Source organism: Salvelinus sp. IW2-2015, linkage group LG4q.1:29 (assembly GCF_002910315.2).
Source record: "Salvelinus sp. IW2-2015 linkage group LG4q.1:29, ASM291031v2, whole genome shotgun sequence".
Lineage (NCBI taxonomy): Eukaryota > Metazoa > Chordata > Actinopteri > Salmoniformes > Salmonidae > Salvelinus > Salvelinus sp. IW2-2015.
In genome coordinates, this window is record NC_036842.1 from 28,373,657 (window position 1) to 28,393,458 (window position 19,802).

At 43.5% G+C, this 19,802-nt stretch overlaps 1 protein-coding gene across 1 annotated transcript; it reads right to left on the reverse strand.

Annotated features, from left to right (window-relative positions):
- Positions 1 to 4,353: 4,353 nt before the first annotated feature.
- LOC111961782 (ras-related protein rab7) lies at positions 4,354 to 8,887 on the reverse strand. Its single transcript, XM_023984307.2, has 6 exons — positions 8,689 to 8,887; positions 7,867 to 7,945; positions 7,342 to 7,468; positions 6,741 to 6,959; positions 6,402 to 6,530; positions 4,354 to 5,964 (listed from the first exon to the last, which is right to left on the reverse strand). The coding sequence occupies exons 2-6, from the start codon at positions 7,917 to 7,919 to the stop codon at positions 5,878 to 5,880; spliced, it is 615 nt and encodes a 204-aa protein (XP_023840075.1). The 5' UTR covers positions 7,920 to 7,945; positions 8,689 to 8,887; the 3' UTR covers positions 4,354 to 5,877.
- Between the last annotated feature and the right edge of the window lie 10,915 nt (positions 8,888 to 19,802).

The following is a 19,802-nucleotide window of genomic DNA, read 5'->3' on the forward strand; positions in this document are numbered from 1 at the left end:
TGGTAGTCTGTCTGGTGTCTGTGTGTGTGTGCGTCTGGTGTGTGAGTGTCTGTGTGTGTGTCTTGTTGGTGTCATTCTTTGTGTGAGTGAACGCTGCCCCACTGCACAGTGAAGCTCACTATACAGAGTATATCTCTCTCCCTCTCCCCTTTCTGCTAGACTATTAACACATTCTCACCTCTTTAACTATTCTCCCTCCCTCCCTCCCTCCCGTCTCCCTCCCGTCCCTCCCTCCTCTGAACCCAGTGGCAGTCAAAACAATCTGATTTTCCTGTGTATTATATATATTTTCACACTATAATGTTGTGAACAATTAGCTGTGTTTTGTGGTGACCAGTATTGAAGGAATTCCATGCAGGATCATTTCCAGGTGTCCCCTCCCCACTCGCTACTCCCAGACAGTCTAGCTTTAAATTATTGCTAAGAAAGCTATTTTTGTTTATTTATTTTGCCATTTTTAATTGAAAACAATCACCAGTAACGCAGTACCTCCAGAGAGAAGAGGAGAGAGAGAAATTATGTATCCATCAAAGACATTGAGAGTATACTACAGCCAGTTAACCTAAATCCCCATGGCACTAAGTCTGTCCTCACTGACGGTAGACTTATCCAGTCATAAGTCGCAGCTCCTCTCGTCGTCCCTCTGCTTCCAGTGGTGGTTGTTTCTTGAGCTCATTGTCCAATCTCAGCAGACTGCCCTCCAACTTTCGCCCTGTGACTCCGCGCCGCTCTTGTCTTTACTGATTCACGTCGTACGTCACCTTGCTCCAGACATCTCATAGGCCGCTGTGGTCGGGATGGTAAAGTGGCATGCTATCGTCGTCTCACGTTTGTGTTGTGCCACATGACGTGTTGGCCTTGTGCTGTGTGACTGTGTGTGTGTGACTGCTGTGATAGAGACCTGTGGTGTGTAGTAGTAGGTGGTGTGGTGTTGTGTGTGTGTACAGTTGTGCTTTGGAGATGGTGAGTGCAGTGTGAGTGAGTGATGTACGAGGGTATGGTGAGTGATAGTGAGTGAGTGCGATGAGTGAGTGAGTAGTGACGGAGTTCGAGATGAGAAGAGAGACGGCGATCGAGCACGTCGAGTAGCTCGATGAGCGTCATGGAGCAGAGACAAGGCCTGAGCTCGCGACGACTAGAACGTGAACAGATGTGGTGATGTGTATATGTTACTGTAATTTTACACCTCGCTTCTTGCTGTAGTTGGTGAGTGTGACGTGTGTGAGTTCGGCGGGGTCCAGGGCAGTGGTTCTGCTGATATTGCCTGTCTCTTAGTCCGCTGCGGTTCATCAGGCACTGGTGGGGATAGCCCAGATGCTGATGACACAATATTTCGGTTAGGCTTTAGCTTCTTTGTTGGCATAAAGTAGTGCACAGTAATTGTTATATAGTATACAGTGCATTCGGGAAGTATTCATACCCCTTCCCTTTTCCAACATTTTGTTACGTTACATCCTTATTCTAAAATGGATTCAATAAAAAAAAATCCTCATCCATCTACACACGATATTCAATAATGACAAAGCGAAAACAGGTTTTTTAGAAATGTTTGCAAATTCATTAAAAATAAAAAATAGAAATACCTTATTTACATAAGTATTCAGACCCTTTGCTATGAGACTCTAAATTGAGCTCAGGTGCATCCTGTTTCCATTGATCATCCTTGAGATGTTTATACAATTTGATTGGAGTCCACCTGTGGTAATATCAATTGATTGGACATGATTTGGAAAGGCACACACCTGTCTGTATAACATCCCACAGTTGACAGAGCATGTCAGAACAAAACCAAGCAATGAGGTCAAAGGAATTGTCCGTAGAGCTCTGAGACAGGACTGTGTCGAGGGCAAAAGATCTGGGGAAGGGTACCAAAAAATGTCTGCAGCATTGAAGGTCCCCAAGAACACAGTGGCCATCCATCATTCTTAAATGGAAGAAGTTTGGAACCACCAAGACTCTTCCTAGAGCTGGCCGCCCGGCCAAACTGAGCAATCGGGGGAGAAGGGCCTTGCTCAGGGAGATGACTCCCCAAAACTCCCCAGATACAGGTGTGCCAAGCTTGTAGCGTCATAGCCAGGAAGACTCGAGGCTGTAATCGCTGCCAAAGATGTTTCAACAAAATACTGAGTAAAGGGTCTGAATACTTATGTAAATGTGATATCAGGTTTTTATTTTTTATAAATCTCCACAAAAATCCTAAAAACCTGTTTTTGCTTTGTCATTGTGGGGTATTTTGTGTAGATTGATGAGGGGGGAAACAATTTAAGTAACAAAATGTGGAAAAAGTCAAGGGGTCTGAATACTTTCCAAATGCACTTCATGACTAGTTTGGTACGGTACCTCTTACCTGTGTTCTCAGTGGTCCCTGTGTGTTGTAGAGCTTTGCAGTGTCGGTCCAATTCAGTCTGCAGCTGTCTGATGAGGTCATCTTTAGTGTCCAGCTCCAACTCCAGCTCATCTATCAGAGTGTCTCTCTGACGGAGCTCCTCGATCTTCAGCTGCAGCGCAAACTGCAGGTCCCTCAGAGTACCCATAGCCTTGATATGCACACATTCAGAACACACATAGCAATCACACACAGGATGCACACACACAGGAATGGAGAATAAATAATTTATTTTGTGAGTTTTGGGGACAGCTCCACCACATGCAAAATCCTTGATTATTCACTGGTTAATCCCACAAACATAAATACATTGAAATAAAATAACGATATGCACATACAGGTTACAATAAAACTGAAATATAGAAACACACATACACCACGTGCTGATACTTTGGGAATGTCAAGTTCATGCAGTTATTAGAAAAATACATTTGAAAGTGTAAAAAATATCCTACCTTTGTCCAAGCGTTGGGTGTGTGTGAACAAGAAGCGCGTGCTGACTTCTCCTGTTAGCGCTCCATTCACAGTTGTGTGCGGATCTCTCATCTCATCATGTGTCAATTGATTTATAGCTGATGTGAAAATCGAGCAGGATAGGATAATCAAACAGAGACCGCGACGAATGTGAATTAAAAGGGTAATTTTAAAGGTGTGAAAACTTCAGATGATGGAGAGAGATACCAGACACATCTGCCGGTTGCGCTCTAGTGAAGATTTATAACCGTGCACTGAATGGACAATTTCTACAGTAGGCAATATTGCCGTGCACTTATGCATAAAAGTTTGGATCTTTTTTTCCCAGAAATGTATGGGCGATTAGTTAACATCAATTAAATAATAGCCTTGGCACCATGCACATGATCACAGGGTTTGCTTGTGATGTTTCAAGCTGAATATGTTGAATAAATAGTTCTATTTTTAATAAGATTGATGACACCAGTTAATACACGTTTTTGTATTTTTTGTGTTGGCAAATCCACTTTCTTATGTATCTGAAAACACAGCAGTGTAGTCATCAATCGTGACGAATCTCCACATCATGTTTTAAATATATATTTGTTGCATTCACGGGGAATCTGCAATGCGGTCACAAAAACTAGATTTACCTACTAGAATAACCACCATGGCTGCACCCTGCACTGAAAACAATCACAAACAAGGCACACTGGAATTGTATCCTTTTTACCCAATATAAAACGTCAGTATAATGTTTGTTGACATTAACTCTTGATTGTATTCATATTTTGGTAATTTAACATGAAAGTTAGAGCGAAAGCTTCCTTGACAGTTCCGCAGTGCTCTGGACGTCCCGTTCCCATCAACTCGCGAAGCGTCCATCGCGCTCCAGTCCCTCTCCCCAGACCGCGAGCCCCGGAAAGGAGGCATCAGCAAGGAGCTCACTGTTTCCGGTAGCACGCTGTCTGTGTGAGTATCTGCTGTATGTGTACTACCACCTAGTGTAATCAATGGTGTAAGAGTATGGAGGTACTACTGTAGGTCATGTGAATCCCTCCCTCATCTCTTCTTTCACCATCTCCTGTCTCTTCCATACCTCTCACACCATAAGGAGGTGGAGGGCAGATGAGGCCCGTATCCTGCGTGTCTCTGTAGGGTCATTTATGGACCACCTCTCCCTGGTGATGGAAACCATGGAGTTGTTCGGACCACCTGTCCCTCAGTGACCACTCACACACTCAGCAGTCTCTGTTCTACAATGACCTGCAGAGAACCAAGAGGAGCAGTGTTATGCTGAACAGAGGGGTCTCTCTGGCCGACAGACCCAGCAGAAGCATGCTGTGCACCTCGGTACAGAGCGACATGTCCCACTTTCAATCCTCTGCTATTCAAATTGAAGGAACTGGATTGTCTTACACCAATGCAATATTTCTGTAGTTGTTGCATTAGAATGTGATTTAGAGCAGTGGGCCTGCAGGTCTAAGACAAAAAAAAAAAAGACAACTGACACATTTCCATAAAGTAGACATTTAATGTTTTACAGTGAAGAGATATGCAACAAAAGATGACAGTTGAAGTAGGAGTTGTGTGAAAATGTTCACGTAGATAGATGACTAAGGATTTTTGCTCATTGGTTGTTGGCATGAATGAGACAAATCATTTATGTTACTAGAACACACAGCAACGCTAGTGGATGGTGTAGAATAGGAAGGCAGATTTAAGACAGTGGAATGGAAGAAACTAGGAGAGGTGATCAGTAGGACCAAAGAGGGGCACGGTACATGGGTCCAGTCCCAAACCCTCCCCTCTTTCCCTAGACACTTCTAGATAGCCTCCTGGTAGACCAGAGAAGTAGTGTAAGCAATATGACCAACTACTATTTCACTAGAACCACACTGCTTACACAAATCAGATAATTTTTAATCTATTAGGGGCCTTGAGGGGGGGCTAGGGTTTAAACTTGAGACAGGCCCATAGTGACTGCTCATCTCATGTCCTCATTCCATAAAATGTATGACCAGCCTCTACAGGGATATAGTTGTGTAGTATGAATAACAAAATAAGAAATGTACTGAACTAACCAGTATAAAAGAACAGAACCGATGTTGCTGTTGGGTCGAGAGAATGTCAGTGCACACCGTCGTATTCTGATTGCACACATTTACCTTCACTGCATCTGGTTAGCCTATCACCCTCTACACAACTGCTTGAAACTTATGAAATACAACTGATTCAAATAGAAACATGTCAAAGGGTCTAGGGGTTGACAGCTTGGCAACATAAGGACTGCTGAAAGGCAGAAAAACACCACATATACTGTATATATAGATTGATATGACAGATCTGCCGCAGTAATACTTGTCATGAGATGAAAGGCACAGAGAGAGAAGAGTAAGTAAGAGTTGCTCCTAACCAATCCCTCTAATGGTTAAGGTTAGGCCAAGAGTAATCTGATCCTAGATCAGTAGTTAATGACAACTTCTACTTTGATCACAAACAAACAGACCAATAGTCTACCTCAGTATAAAAGTAAGGATGAAACAATTAAAACGACAAGAACTAAAAGACATGACAACATTATTAGAAATGATTATAATAGGAGCATCATGATTGTATTTTCCATAGTATCACCGGTTCTTCTATCTTATTAAAAAGTGATGCTGTGCAAATGGGGGATTCTCCTCTCCTTCCTGCCGGTCAAGTCACCACGGGAGACAGTGAGTTAAGAAAAATGTGTTTTCTTTCTTTTCATCTGGAATCTTCTGTAGCTGACTGAGGAAGGGAGGGCAGAGACAGGGGGGGGGGGGGGGCCCACCTCTCTTCATGGGGTGCATCTCAATAGTCTAAAGTGGCTTCCTCCCCTTCATCTGCACTGATGTGAGAACACAGGAAGGCTGTGGGGAGATGGCCTTTACTTTACCTGTCCCAATCTTTTACACCAGTGCAGAGGACGAAAAGGAGACAAGGAGCACTATTAAGATGCACCCATGTCCTCCCGGTCCTCTCCTCCATCCAACGTCCGTCCGTCGTTGGTCTCAGCAGGAGCAGCCGTCGCTGGAGGAGGGCCGGTCGTCTCTCAGTTTGATCTGGTCTGGGAAGTCATACGTCTCCACCTCAGACTCCTACAGACAGAGACAGTGTGCAAAAACAGCAAGTAGAAGAATTTAAGAAAAACAAATCTTCCTCATTTTGGTGAGACCGATACGATCTGCTGTACTGAGATATACTCACATTGGATGGGTTGAGTAGGATTCAAACCTCTAAAAACAGCCTAATACATACTCTTAAAGTAGGTACATTTGCAAAGTTTGACTATGATAGGAGTTCCAGAGAGCAGCCTCAGTGAACGGGTGGAGGTGCTCTGCCTACCAGTGTGTAAGGAGGGCATGTTTGGACAGGTGTTCCCTGTGGCAATATTGTGTGTGTGTGTGTGTGTGTGTGTGTGTGTGTGTGCTGTCTCTTATACACATCTAGATGTGTATAAGAGACAGGTGTGTGTGTGTGTGTGTGTGTGTGTGTGTGTGTGTGTGTGTGTGTGTGTGTGTGTGTGTGTGTGTACCTGTTTGAGGGCGTTGCGGGCGATGGTCTGGAATGCTTGGTCTACGTTGATGGCTTCCTTGGCACTGGTCTCAAAGTAGGGGATGTTGTTCTTACTGGCACACCAGGCCTGGGCACGCTTTGTCGTCACCTAGACAACATAACAGTAACACCATGATATCATTAACACCACTGTGTCATACACACTTCCTCATACATCATTAACACCAGTGTCGTACACACTTCCTCATACATGGAACCATCTATAGCCACAACAAACATTTGACAAGGTCTGACTCTGTACTGCCTACGCTCCACCACCTGTCTGTTCCGGCTCTCCAATGTACGGACACACACCTACCTGTCTGTTCTCGAGGTCAATCTTGTTGCCTAGCACCACAAAGGGGAAGTTATCTGGGTCTCTGGGGCTGGCCTGGATCAGGAACTCATCCCTCCAACTGTCCAGAGTCTTAAAGGTGTTGGGCGCCGTGACATCATAGACCAGCACACAGCAGTCAGCCCCACGGTAGAACGCCACACCCAGAGATTGAAACCGCTCCTGCCCTGCCGTGTCCCAGATCTGTCAGGAGAGATATGTTAATTACCGGTACTATGTTTTTGGTATTTTAGTACTTTGTTATATTGTTTTCAATATGTGATTACACTAAGAGGAAGCGAGAGGGTCGGAATGAAGAGGGAAAGAGCGAGGGTGCGAGTGGGGAATGAGAGTGTAAGATAGAATTGCATTGTCTGTTTTCACAGAAATGTGCCTTGCAACATAAGGGGGTGGGGGGAGAGATGCGTAAGAGGCCAAAAAGAAAGAAGGATAAAACTATGACTCAATCACAGGATGAAATTTGCCCAATCTCTGATTCAAACACACTATGACATATTTGGCAGAGGTAAGCACCCATGACTAGGCTAATAATATAGAAGAACATACAGAACCACACGAGACCAACCTGCATGGTGACCAGCCTGTCATCCACCATCACCTCCTTAGTGAGGAAGTCAGCTCCTATAGTGGCCTTGTATTGGTTACTGAACCTCTTATTTACATACTGGTTCATCAGCGATGTCTTCCCTACCCTGGGGACACACCAACACAAACACATTTAGAACTGTAGCTATTTAGTAGAACAGCCAGAGAAGGACTTGAAACACTGACCCCCCTGCACAACTACCTGTGCCATAAAGGTCCTGACTTCTTTACAGAGGCTGATGTACATGTAAGAGTGCTACGGAACAAATACACACTTGAGCGGTAAAGTTCAAAATAAGAGACATCTAGTTGTGTAAACACCATGATCTTCTGGGCCCAGTTTTTCAAGTTGTCAGATAGGATTAAATGCATAGAAACAATGAATAGAATGAGTCCCCATTCAAGTCAATGATTAGTCTGTTCTATTCATTGTATTTCTATGCATTTAATACTTTCTGGTAGGTGAGGTCCAGATAACTGGAAAAACTGGGCCCAGGTCACTCACCCAGAGTCTCCGAGGATGATCACCTTCAGCAGCACCTTCTTACGGGAGGCCATCCTTCCCTGGGACTAACGTAATTATGCTGAGAAAAGACGGGGGGGAAAAGAGTCAACTGGCTGGACTTGTAGCTGGCATTATCTATTCTAGGTCATTTAACGTACAAGACACAGTAGGCTATTGGTTTAATTGTGATAACAGCCATAGGCTCCAGTGTTACTGACACATTGCTAAAGGGAACTTGTTTACACATCGTGTGATACAGACTTGCTAGTTAAGAACCTTTAGCAAATTAGCATACCAGCTAGCTAAATATGTAACAAGCTAACTCTTTGAAACATGACAGTGGACCTAGCGAGAAAGCTTTGGGCATAGTAGAAATCGAATTAAGTAGGACTTATTAAAATTGTAATCTTACCAACTGTAGCTTATAACACAAAATGTGACATTATCGTTACCAGCCAGCAGGTGCAGCGAATGCTAACCTTTGCTACCGACTGGTCACACTGTAGTGTCGTCTACAGACTGTCAAACAGCTAACGTTAACAATATAGTAGTTAACTATATAGGCAAGCGGCTCATGCTGTTTGAGACCAACCAAGCACGCCGATAATATGCAACAGGAAGTGTAAACCAGATGTATCTAGCTAGCTAAACGTCGAAATGCTAATTAGCTAACTATGTGGACTGTCACAGAAAACCCAACAAACACAAATGTTGTAGCAAGCTAGCTAAAAGTGCCTAGTAAGCAAGCTAACATTAACCAACTAACGTTAGCTAGCTACAGATTGCGTAAAAAGACAAAATGTCGACCAGTTTTAACATTACCTGTTCAACAATGAAACGGCGATAATACGACGCAGGGACAAAACGAAAAATGTTGTCCTTATGTCAGTTTGCCGGGATCTATGTCTATTTTTTTTAAACGTGAAAATCCTGACCACCTAGCTATCGTTAGCCAGCTTCATAAAACCTTGTCCCAGGTTAGCTAACTTGCTAAGAACATCCGCTTTTTGTTACGCTATTGCTGGCAGAGTCACGAGGGACTGACGTGTCTCCAGGTCAAAACCAATGAACGCCCTTCACATTTTGTGTCAAATAGCTACAGTATGTATAATGTATGACATTCCATGTTTGGAAGACGATGTCAGTCTGACAATGAACATTACATGGCATTAAGAAGATATTATATCTGGTAGGTTTATATCACAGTTATATAATTTTAGCATTTTTTAAACCTTTATTTAACTAGGCAAGTCAGTTAAGAACAAATTCTTATTTACAATGATGGCCTACCTCGGCCAAACCCGAACGACGCTGGTCCAATTGTACGCCACCCTATGTGCCGCCCTTATTTCTCTGTCTTTCTTGTAATGCCAACATTTAATCCTGCATGTTATATTAATTCCAAAACAATACATGAATTTACTGTTTTTGACCTGATTATCAGTTGGAAAAACAATACCTTAACACTTTTCTGTTGTTGCTTACCCTAGTATGAAATAAAATGCCATTCCATACACGATTTCCATGCACTCTTGCCTTGAGCTATTGGAGGTGCCAAATACCGATTATTATCAGGTGGTTAGTTAAGAAGCCAACTGCTTCAAAGACTCAAACAATGATGGACTGGCATACCTGTGTCACATCTATTTCGAGCACCGCTTTTTTTTTGGGGGGGGGGGGGGGGGTTGCCTGTTTTACATGTTACTTTGGCATTAATACGTGTCACATATCAGTTTTCAACAATGTATAAAACATTTTTTTTTTTTTAATTGGAGTTAATAAAGCCGCATACAAACATCGTCTCTTTTTTGCTTTCTTGAGGAAGGCAGCTCCAAAATGCAGGTGTTTCAGCATTGCTCAGTGCTTTCTGTGGTGGTGGGGCAGCCAGCGGAAAATACAGAGCGTAAGGGTTGGTAATGTTCTCTAGTTGCGCTGTGATTGGCTCAGTGTTCTGTCACTCATTGGGACACTACGTCACTGCCAAATCAAAGGGTAGAGATAAAAAATTAAAGTCCCTTGGATGCTGCCATATAGTTATATTAGAAGGGCCCATCCAACAAGGCTCAAGGTCATTGGCCAGAGATAAAATAAAGACAAATCACATTATATCTGCAGTAGCTTTGATTAAAAGATGGCAACGAAGAACATGGCTGACGTTTTACATTCTCCCAGATAGCCTGTACCCCCGCACACTGACTCGGTACTGGTACCCCCTGTATATTACCTTGTTATTCTTATTCTTATTGTGTTAGGTGGCGTGGCGAGAATCTGTCTCCGCACCACGTGCTCTCACCACTGGTGTCCCCCAGGGCTCTGTTCTAGGCCCTCTCCTATTCTCGCTATACACCAAGTCACTTGGCTCTGTCATATCCTCACATGGTCTCTCCTATCATTGCTATGCTGACGACACACAATTAATCTTCTCCTTTCCCCCTTCTGATAACCAGGTGGCGAATCGCATCTCTGCATGTCTGGCAGACATATCAGTGTGGATGACGGATCACCACCTCAAGCTGAACCTCGGCAAGACAGAGCTGCTCTTCCTCCCGGGGAAGGACTGCCCGTTCCATGATCTCGCCATCACGGTTGACAACTCCATTGTGTCCTCCTCCCAGAGTGCTAAGAACCTTGGCGTGATCCTGGACAACACCCTGTCGTTCTCAACTAACATCAAGGCGGTGACCCGTTCCTGTAGGTTCATGCTCTACAACATTCGCAGAGTACGACCCTGCCTCACACAGGAAGCGGCGCAGGTCCTAATCCAGGCACTTGTCATCTCCCGTCTGGATTACTGCAACTCGCTGTTGGCTGGGCTCCCTGCCTGTGCCATTAAACCCCTACAACTCATCCAGAACGCCGCAGCCCGTCTGGTGTTCAACCTTCCCAATTCTCTCACGTCACCCCGCTCCTCCGCTCTCTCCACTGGCTTCCAGTTGAAGCTCGCATCCGCTACAAGACCATGGTGCTTGCCTACGGAGCTGTGAGGGGGACGGCACCTCCGTACCTTCAGGCTCTGATCAGGCCCTACACCCAAACAAGGTTGTAGGGCCTGATCATAAATGTAAATGTGTTACTTTTTATTATTACTTTTTATTTTAGTCTACTTGGTAAGTATTTTCTTAACTCTTCTTGAACTGCACTGTTGGTTAAGGGCTTGTAAGTACGCATTTCACAGTAAAGTCTACACTGGTTGTATTTGGCGCATGTGACAAAGTTTTATTTGATTGGACAGATCATACTTTCAAAATCTTAGCTAGCAGTCATCATCATGAATCAAGTCGACAATCTACTGGCAAATCCTTGTCATATGAAGAGAAATAATGAAGATAAATTATAGATCACATGTATCGGTTCTCATCGGACATTGGACATAAACATTTCACAACAAGCAGGAAATTGAAAATTCAACATTGAGTGGTTTGGAAGAAATCAGTGGCTAACTGCAAGCATTGCAAAGCAATCACTAGCCTGCTATTCAGTGGAGTGGGTGTGTGGTCCAAGTCTGGGTTTAAGGGTCTCTTTTCCAAGCTTAAAATTATAAACATTCAACATTGGCCATGCTGTCAATCCAGCATGATTTCTGCCGCGGTCAAAACAACTTAACTCGGAATTGGGAAATATGACGTCAGTGAGTTCAAGACAACTGGGAACTCGGGGGAAAAAACAAGCTCCAAATGGGAAATTAAGTTTTGAACGGTCATCAATCTCGGAATTGTAAATCGGGAACTCTTTCTAGAGCTCCGACCTGAAGATCACTGACGTCATCATGATTCCCAGTTGTCTTGAAAGCACCATAAATGCAGAGAATGCCAGACTTTAATGACATAGTTTGATGACAAAATTCATCACCTTCCTGTTCAAGTGAGCACAGCACAACAAGGTGAGTCCAAAAATGTATTGTATGCTGCTACATAAATGGTGTAATATGCCAGGGAGATATGTATACTGTAGCTAAGAAAGTAATACTAAGTGTATGTTGTGTAGTAAACTGTTAGTAGCCCATGTGCCTCACCCTAATAATTTGGTATATTTCCCCATCTTAATTTCGCCTACTGTTCTGACTTGGTGGTGCACTGTTCTGACTTGGTAGCCTATAACCTGTTTTTGATCAAAGTAATCATCAAATATTGTAAGAGCTTTCATTGTTTACTTATATGCCCACTTTTTTTATCCTACTGTTCTGACTTGGTGTACAGGGAGAACACTGTAAGAACGGCCCATGTTCTAAATTCTGTCGCTGTACATTATAAAAGTGCTGAACAAATAGTTATATTGACTACGTTTGTCCTAGCTCGCTCATGAATAAAATTATGAAATTGCCTCTTATCCGCTTCCTTATGTCATAGTTTGTACATCTCAATTGTCAGTAGAAACCAAATTTGTTTAAGCAAGTCTGCCATATCAGCTATGTTTTTTTAAGGCAGTAAATGAGGCTGAATGAACTGATAGCCAGGTGTAGCATTGGTAAAGTGTTGGGACTTGTCAGGATGGTGTATTAGAGGCGAAGTCAAGTGCAGGAGAGCAGATTATAATGAACAGGCGTCCTTTATTATAGTTCCAAAAAACGAGAGCACTACATGAAACAAACGCGCTCAAAAAACGGAACATAAAAGTAGAGCGCGTAAACCAACACCACCTAAATGAAAACAATTACACACAACACATGATGGGAAACAGAGGGTTAAATACAAGTAGCATAATTGGGAAAATGAAAACCAGGTGTGTATGGAAACAAGACAAATGGATATACGAAAAATGGAGCGGCGATGGCTAGAAAGCCGGTGACGTCGATCGCTGAACGCCGCCCGAACAAGGAGAGGGGCTGACTTCGGCAGAAGTCGTGACAGGACTGCTGTTGGGACTCTGCTGTTGGGACAGCTTTATGTAGGCCCTAACAGCTTGTGGGCACCGTTTGTCACTGTTATAGTGCAATTAATGTATTGTTTACAGTGGTGTAAAGTACTTAAGTAAAAATACTTTAAAGTACTACTTAATTCGTTTTTGGGGGTATCTGTACTTTACTTTACTATTTATATTTTTGACAACTTTTTACTTCTACTTCACTACATTCCTAAAGAAAATAATGTACTTTTTACTTCGTACAAATGTTTGAATGGCTACTCTGATCTGGCAAACTCAATGTTGGTGATTTTGTTGGTGACTTTCATATTTACTTGAGTAATTTTCTATGAGGGTATCTTTACTTTTACTCAAGTATGACATTTGGGTACTTTTTCCATCACTGCTCCCCACCCCGCTTTTACATCGGCACCAATATTTTTTTCTTAATTAGCCCATATGTAATGCATATACAATGATTTGCATTGTGGCCAATGGAATGGGTGGAGTAAAAGGCCAACAACACTCCATATTATTCAGAGCCCCATGAAATGACACCATATATATATATTCTACATTCTACACACCCTGACTACTTACCTACACACACACACATACTTTTTTTCTCTCGCACCATTGGTTAGAGCCTGTAAGTAAGCATTTCACCTGTTGTATTCGGCGCACGTGACAAATAAACTTAGATTTGATTTGAAATAGTGTTATTCTCCTCACGTGAAAAGGTGGTGGTAACATGTTGCAGTATCAATGTTTCTACATATGAAAAATAAATCTATCAACACATCTCCTGTGCTACACTTGCAACACGGACCCTGGATCATTGCTACTCTCCCTTGCGGTATGGCTACAAAGCCCTCCCCCGACCTCCCTTCGGCAAATCAGTTCAGTCCTCCATTCTGCGCCTCCCCACCTATAGGCAGAAACTTAAACAGGAAGCTCCCTTGGTAAGGACTGTTCAACATTGGTCTGACCAATCAGAATCTATGCTTCAAGATTGTTTTGATCATGCGGACTGACGTATCTAAACCGATAACCGTGGATAGATGTCGGCATTCACGCAAAACTTAAAGCGCAAACCACCGCATTTAACCATGGCAAAGTGACTGGGAACATGGATGTGTACAAACAGACCAGCTACGACCTCCGTAAGACAATCAAAGAGACAACACGACAGTAGAGGGACAACCCTAAGTCGCAATTCAATTGCTCAGACACAAGACGTATGTGGCAGGGACTCCAGACAATCACAGATTATAAAAGGAAAGCCAACCACATCACGGATACACCTTGCTCCAGGACGAGCTAAACACCTTCTTCTTTGCCCACTTTGAGGAAAGCAAACATTTTCTCAGTGACCGTGAGTAAGTCTTTTAAGAGTGTTAACCCTCACAAGGCTGCCATCCCAGATGGCATCCCAAGCCGTGTCCTCAGAGCATGTGCAGACCTGCTGGCTGCAGTGTTTTTATGGACATATTCAATCTCTCCATGTCCCAGTCTGTTGTCCCCATTTGCTTCAAGATGTCCAAAATAGTTCCTGTAACCAAGAGAGCAGAGGTAACTGAACTATATTACTATTGCCCAGTAGCACTCAGTTCTGTCAAGTGGTTTGAGAGGCTAGTTAAGGACCATATCACCTCCACCTTACCTGATACCCTAGACCCACTACAATTCGCATATCGTCTCAACAGATCCATGGACGATGCAATCGCCATTGCACTGCACACTGCCCTATTCCACCTGGACAAGAGATATACCTATGTAAGAATGCTGTTCTTCGACTAAAGCTCAGCCTTCCACACCGTAGTGCCTTCCAAGCTCATCACTAAGGTCAGAGCCCTGGGTCTGAACACCTCCCTGTGGAACTGGGTACTGGACTTCCTGACGGGCCAACCCCAAGTCGTGAAGGTTGGCAACAACAACTCTGCCAAGCTGATCCTCAACACGGGGGCCACACAGGGGCATGTGCTCAGCCCTGTCCTGTACTCCTTGTTCACCCATGACTGCGTGGTCACACACGTCTCCAACTCAATCATCAAGTTTGCTGACGACACGACAGTGGTATGCCTGGTTACCAACAATGATGAGACAGCTTACAGGGAGGAGGTGGGAGCCCGGGTGGAGTGATGCCAGGAAAGTGACCTCTCCATCAACATCAACAAAACGAAGGAGCTGATCGTGGACTACAGGACACAGCAGAGAGAGCACACTCCCATCCACATCGATGGGGCCGCAGTGGTAGGGTCAAAAGCTTAAAGTTCCTCGGCGTGCACATCACTGACAACCTGAAATGGTCACTTCACACAGACAACATGGTAAAGATACACAACAGTGCCTCTTCAACCTCAGGAGGCTAAAGGCATTTTAACTTTGCCCCTAAGACCCACAAACACTTCTACAGATGCACCATTGAGAGCCTCCTGTCAGGCTGTATCACCACCTGGTACAGAAATTGCACCGCCCACAACCGCAGTGCTCTCCAGAGGGTGGTGTGGTCAGCCCAACGCATCACCGGGGTCACAGTGCATGTCCTCCAGGGTGCGTGCTCAGTCCCCTCCTGTACTCCCTGTTCACTCATGAATGCACGGACAGGCACGACTCCAACACCATCATTAAGTTTGCCGATGAAACAACAGTGGTAGGCCTGATCACCGACAACGACGAGACAGCCTATAGGAAGGTCAGAGACCTGACCGTGTGGTGCAAGGACAACAACCTCTCCCTCAACGTGATCAAGACAAAGGAGATGATTGTGGACTACAGGAAAAGGAGGACCGAGCACGCCCCCATTCTCATCGACGGGGCTGTAGTGGAGCAGGTTGAGAGCTTCAAGTTCCTTGGCGTCCACATCACCAACAAACTAACATGGTCCAAGCACCCCAAGACAGTCGTGAAGAGGGCACGACAAAACCTATTCCCCTCAGGATACTGAAAAGATTTGGCATGGGTCCTTAGATCCTCCAAACGTTCTACAGCTGCACCATCGAGAGCATCCTGATGGGTTGGATCACTGCCTGGTAAGGCAACCGACTGCAAGGCACTACAGAGGGTAGTGCGTACAGCCCAGTACATCACTGTGGCCAAGCTTCCTGCCATCCAGGACCTCTATACCAGGCGGTGTCAAAGGAAGGCACTAAAAACTTGCCATAAGACTCCTGAACATCTAATCAAATGGCTACCCAGACTATTTGCATTGCCCCCCCTCTTCTACGCTGCTGCTACTCTCTGTTATTATATATGCATAGTCACTTTAATAACTCTACCTACATGTACATATTACCTCAATTATCTCGACTAACCAGTGTCCCCGCACATTGACTCTGTACCGGTACCCCCTGTATATAGCCTCGCTATTGTTATTTTACTGCTGCTCTTTAATTATTTGTTACTTTTATTTGTTACTTTTTATAGGTATTTTCTTAAAACTGCATTGTTGGTTAAGGGCGTGTAAGTAAGCATTTCACTGTAAGGTCTGCACCTGTTGTATTCGGCGCATGTGACAAATACAATTTGATTTGATCTACCTCACTATACACTAAACAAAAATATAAATGCAACATGTAAAGTGTTGGTGTCATGAGCTGAAATTAAAGATCCCAGAAATGTTCCATATGCACAAAAAGCTTATTTATCTCAAATTCTGTGCACAAATTTGTTTACATCCCTGTTAGTGAGCACTTCTCTTTTGCCAAGATAATCCATCCACCTGACAGGTGTGGCATATCAAGAAGCTGATTAAACAGCAAGATCATCACACAGGTGCACCTTGTGCTGGGGACAATAAAAGCCACTCTAAAATGTGCAGTTTTGTCACACAACACAATGCCAAGGTTTCTCAAGTTTTGAGGGAGCGTGCAATTGGCATGCTGACTGCAGGAATGTCCACCAGAGCTGTTGCCAGATAATTTAATGTTAATTTCTCTACTATAAGCTGCCTCCAATGTCGTTTTAGAGAATTTGGCAGTACGTCCAACCAGACTCACAACCGCAGACCACGTGTATTGCGTCGAGTGAGCGAGCGAATTGCCGATGTCAACGTTGTGAAAAGAGTGCCCCATAGTGGCGATGGTGTTATGGTATGGGCAGGGATAAGCTACGTAAAATAAACACAACTGTAAATGCCATAGCATTCGGAAAGTATTCAGACCTCTTGACTTTTTTCACATTTTGTTACTTTACAGCCTTATTCTAAAATTGATTAAATTGTTTTTTCTCACCGTGCTTCTACACCTGCATTGCTTGCTGTTTGGGGTTTTAGGCTGGGTTTCTGTACAGCACTTTGAGATATCAGCTGATGTAAGAAGGGCTATATAAATACATTTGATTTGATTTGATCAATCTACACACAATACCTCATAATGACAAAGCAAAAACTGTTTTCTAGACATTTTTGCAAATGTATTCCAAATAAAAAACAGATAACATTTACATAAGTATTCAGACCCTTTACTCAGTACTTTGTTGAAGCACCTTTTGTCAACGATTACAGCCTTGAGTTCTTGGTTATGACGCTACAAGCTTGGCACACCTGAATTTGAGGAGTTTCTCCCATTCTCTGCAGATCCTATCAAGCTCTATCAGGTTGGATGGGGAGCGTTGCTGCACAGCTATTTTCAGGTCTCTCCAGATATGTTCGATCTGGTTCAAGTCCGGGCTCTGGCTGGGACACTCAAGGACATTCAGAGACTTGCCCCGAAACCACTCCTGCGTTGTCTTGGCTGTGTGCTTAGGGTCGTTGTCCTGTTGGAAGATTAACCTTCGCCCCAGTCTGAGGTCCTGAGCGCTCTGGAGCAGGTTTTCATTAAGGATCTCTCTGTACTTTGCTCCGTTCATCTTTGCCTTGATCCTGACTAGTCTCCCAGTCCCTGCCGCTGAAAAACATCCCCACCGCATGATGCTGCCACCACCGTGCTTCACTGTAGGGATGGTGCCGGGTTTCCTCCAGACGTGACGCTTGGCATTCAGACCAAAGACTTCAATCTTGGTTTCATCAGACCAGAGAATCTTGTTTCTCATGTTCTGAGAGTCCTTTACGTGCCTTATAGCAAACTCCAAGTGGGCTGTCGTGCCTTTCACTGAGGAGTGGTTTATGTCTGGCCACTATCATAAAGGCCTGATTGGTGGAGTGTTGCAGAGATGGTTGTCCTTCTTTAAGTTTCTCCCATCTCCACAGAGGAACTCTGGAGCTCTGTCAGAGTGACCATCCGGTTCTTGGTCACCTCCCTGACCAAGACCCTTCTCCCCCAACTGCTCAGTTAGGCCAGGCGGCAAGCTCTAGGAAGAATCTTGGTTGTTTCAAACTTCTTACATTTAAGAATGATGGGGGCCACTGGGTTCTTGGGGACCTTCAATGCTGCAGACATTTTTTGGTACCCTTCCCCAGATATGTGCCTCGACACAGTCCTGTCTTTGAGTTCTACGGACAATTCCTTCGACCTCGTGGTTTGGTTTTTGCTCTGACATGCACTTTCAACTGTGGGACCTTATACAGACAGGTGTGTGCCTTTCCAAATCATGTCCAATCAATTGATATTACCACAGGTGGACTCCAATCAAGTTGTGGAAACATCTCAAGGATGATCAATGGAAACAGGATGAACCTGAGCTCAAGTTCGAGTCTCAATGCAAAGGGTCTGAATACTTAAGTAAATAATGCATTTCTGTTTTTAATTTTTAATACATTTACAAACATTTCAAAAAAACAATTTTTGCTTTGTCATTATGGGGTATTGTGTGTAGATTGATGATGAAAAAAAGTAATTTAATCCATTGTAGATTAAGGCTGTAAAGTAACAATTTGTGAAAAATGGAAGGGGTCTGAATACTTTCCGAATGCACTGTAGTTTTCATTGACTCACTCTGTGTGTAATAATATCGTTTAACATGATTTTTTTATGACTACTTCATCTCTGTACACCACACATACAATTATCTGTAAGGTCCCTCCTTCGATCAGTGAATTTCAAACACAGATTCAACCACAAAGACCAATGCCTCACAAAGAAGGGCATCTATTGGTAGATGGGTAAAAAATATGACATTGAATATCCCTTTGAGCATGGTATCAATTACACTTTGGATTTCGTGTCAATACACTCAGTCCCTACAAAGATACAGGCATCCTTCCTAACTCAGTTGCTGGAGAGGAAGAAGGCCAATGATGTCTTTAAAACAGTTACAGAGTTTTAATGGCTGTGATAGGAGAAAACTGATAATGGATCAACCACGTTGTAGTTACTACACTACTAACCCAATTGACAGAGTGAAAAGAAGGAAGCATGTACAGAATACAAATATTCCAAACATGCATCCTGTTTGTAACAAGGTACTAAAGTAATACTGTAAAGAATTTGTCAAAACAGTTAACTTTTCATCCTGAAAACAAAGTGTTCTTTGGGGCAAATCCAATACAACACCTTACTGAATACCACTCTCCATATTTTCAAACATAGTGGTGGCTGCATCATGTTATGGGTATACTTGTAATCGTGAAGGACTGGGGAGTTTTTCCGGATTAAAAACGGAAAGGAAAACCTGGTTCAGTCTGCTTTCCACCAGACACTCGGAGATGAATTCACCTTTCAGCAGGACAATAATCTAAAAGACAAGGCCAAATCTACACTTAAGTTGTTCACCAAGACAATGAATGTTCCTTAGTACCCCCCCCCCCCCAAAAAAAAGAAACCATCTATGGCAAGACTTGAAAATTGTTGTCTAGCTATAATCAACAACCAATTTGACAAAGCTTGAAGAATTTTGAAAATATTAATGGTCAAATGTTGCACAATCCAGGTGTGGAAAGCTCTTAAGAGACTTACCCAGAAGTACTCACAGCTGTAATCGCTGCCAAAGGTGCTTCTACAAAGTATTGACTCAGGGGTGTGAATACTTATGTAAATTAGATATTTCTGTATGAATACTTTCTGAAAGCACTGTATATGTAATCTTTTCCTAAATTGAATTGTTATTAGTAGGAGTTTTCATTAACATTATTTGTAATTGTGTCCTGGAAGTGACTACACTACATCAGAGCAGGTCTCATATATTCAGTCAACTCAAAGTAACCACAGATAAGCCAGCAG

What these genes read in the sequence shown, in the direction of transcription:
- LOC111961782 (XM_023984307.2), bottom strand. Translation starts at nt 7,919, where the DNA reads ATGGCCTCCCGTAAGAAGGTGCTGCTGAAGGTGATCATCCTCGGAGAC. An exon ending in ATCATCCTCGGAGACTCTGG is followed by an intron (nt 7,469 to 7,866) that starts GTGAGTGACCTG and finishes GTGTGTCCCCAG; the next exon opens with GGTAGGGAAGACATCGCTGA. An exon ending in ACAGGCTGGTCACCATGCAG is followed by an intron (nt 6,960 to 7,341) that starts GTTGGTCTCGTG and finishes CTCTCCTGACAG; the next exon opens with ATCTGGGACACGGCAGGGCA.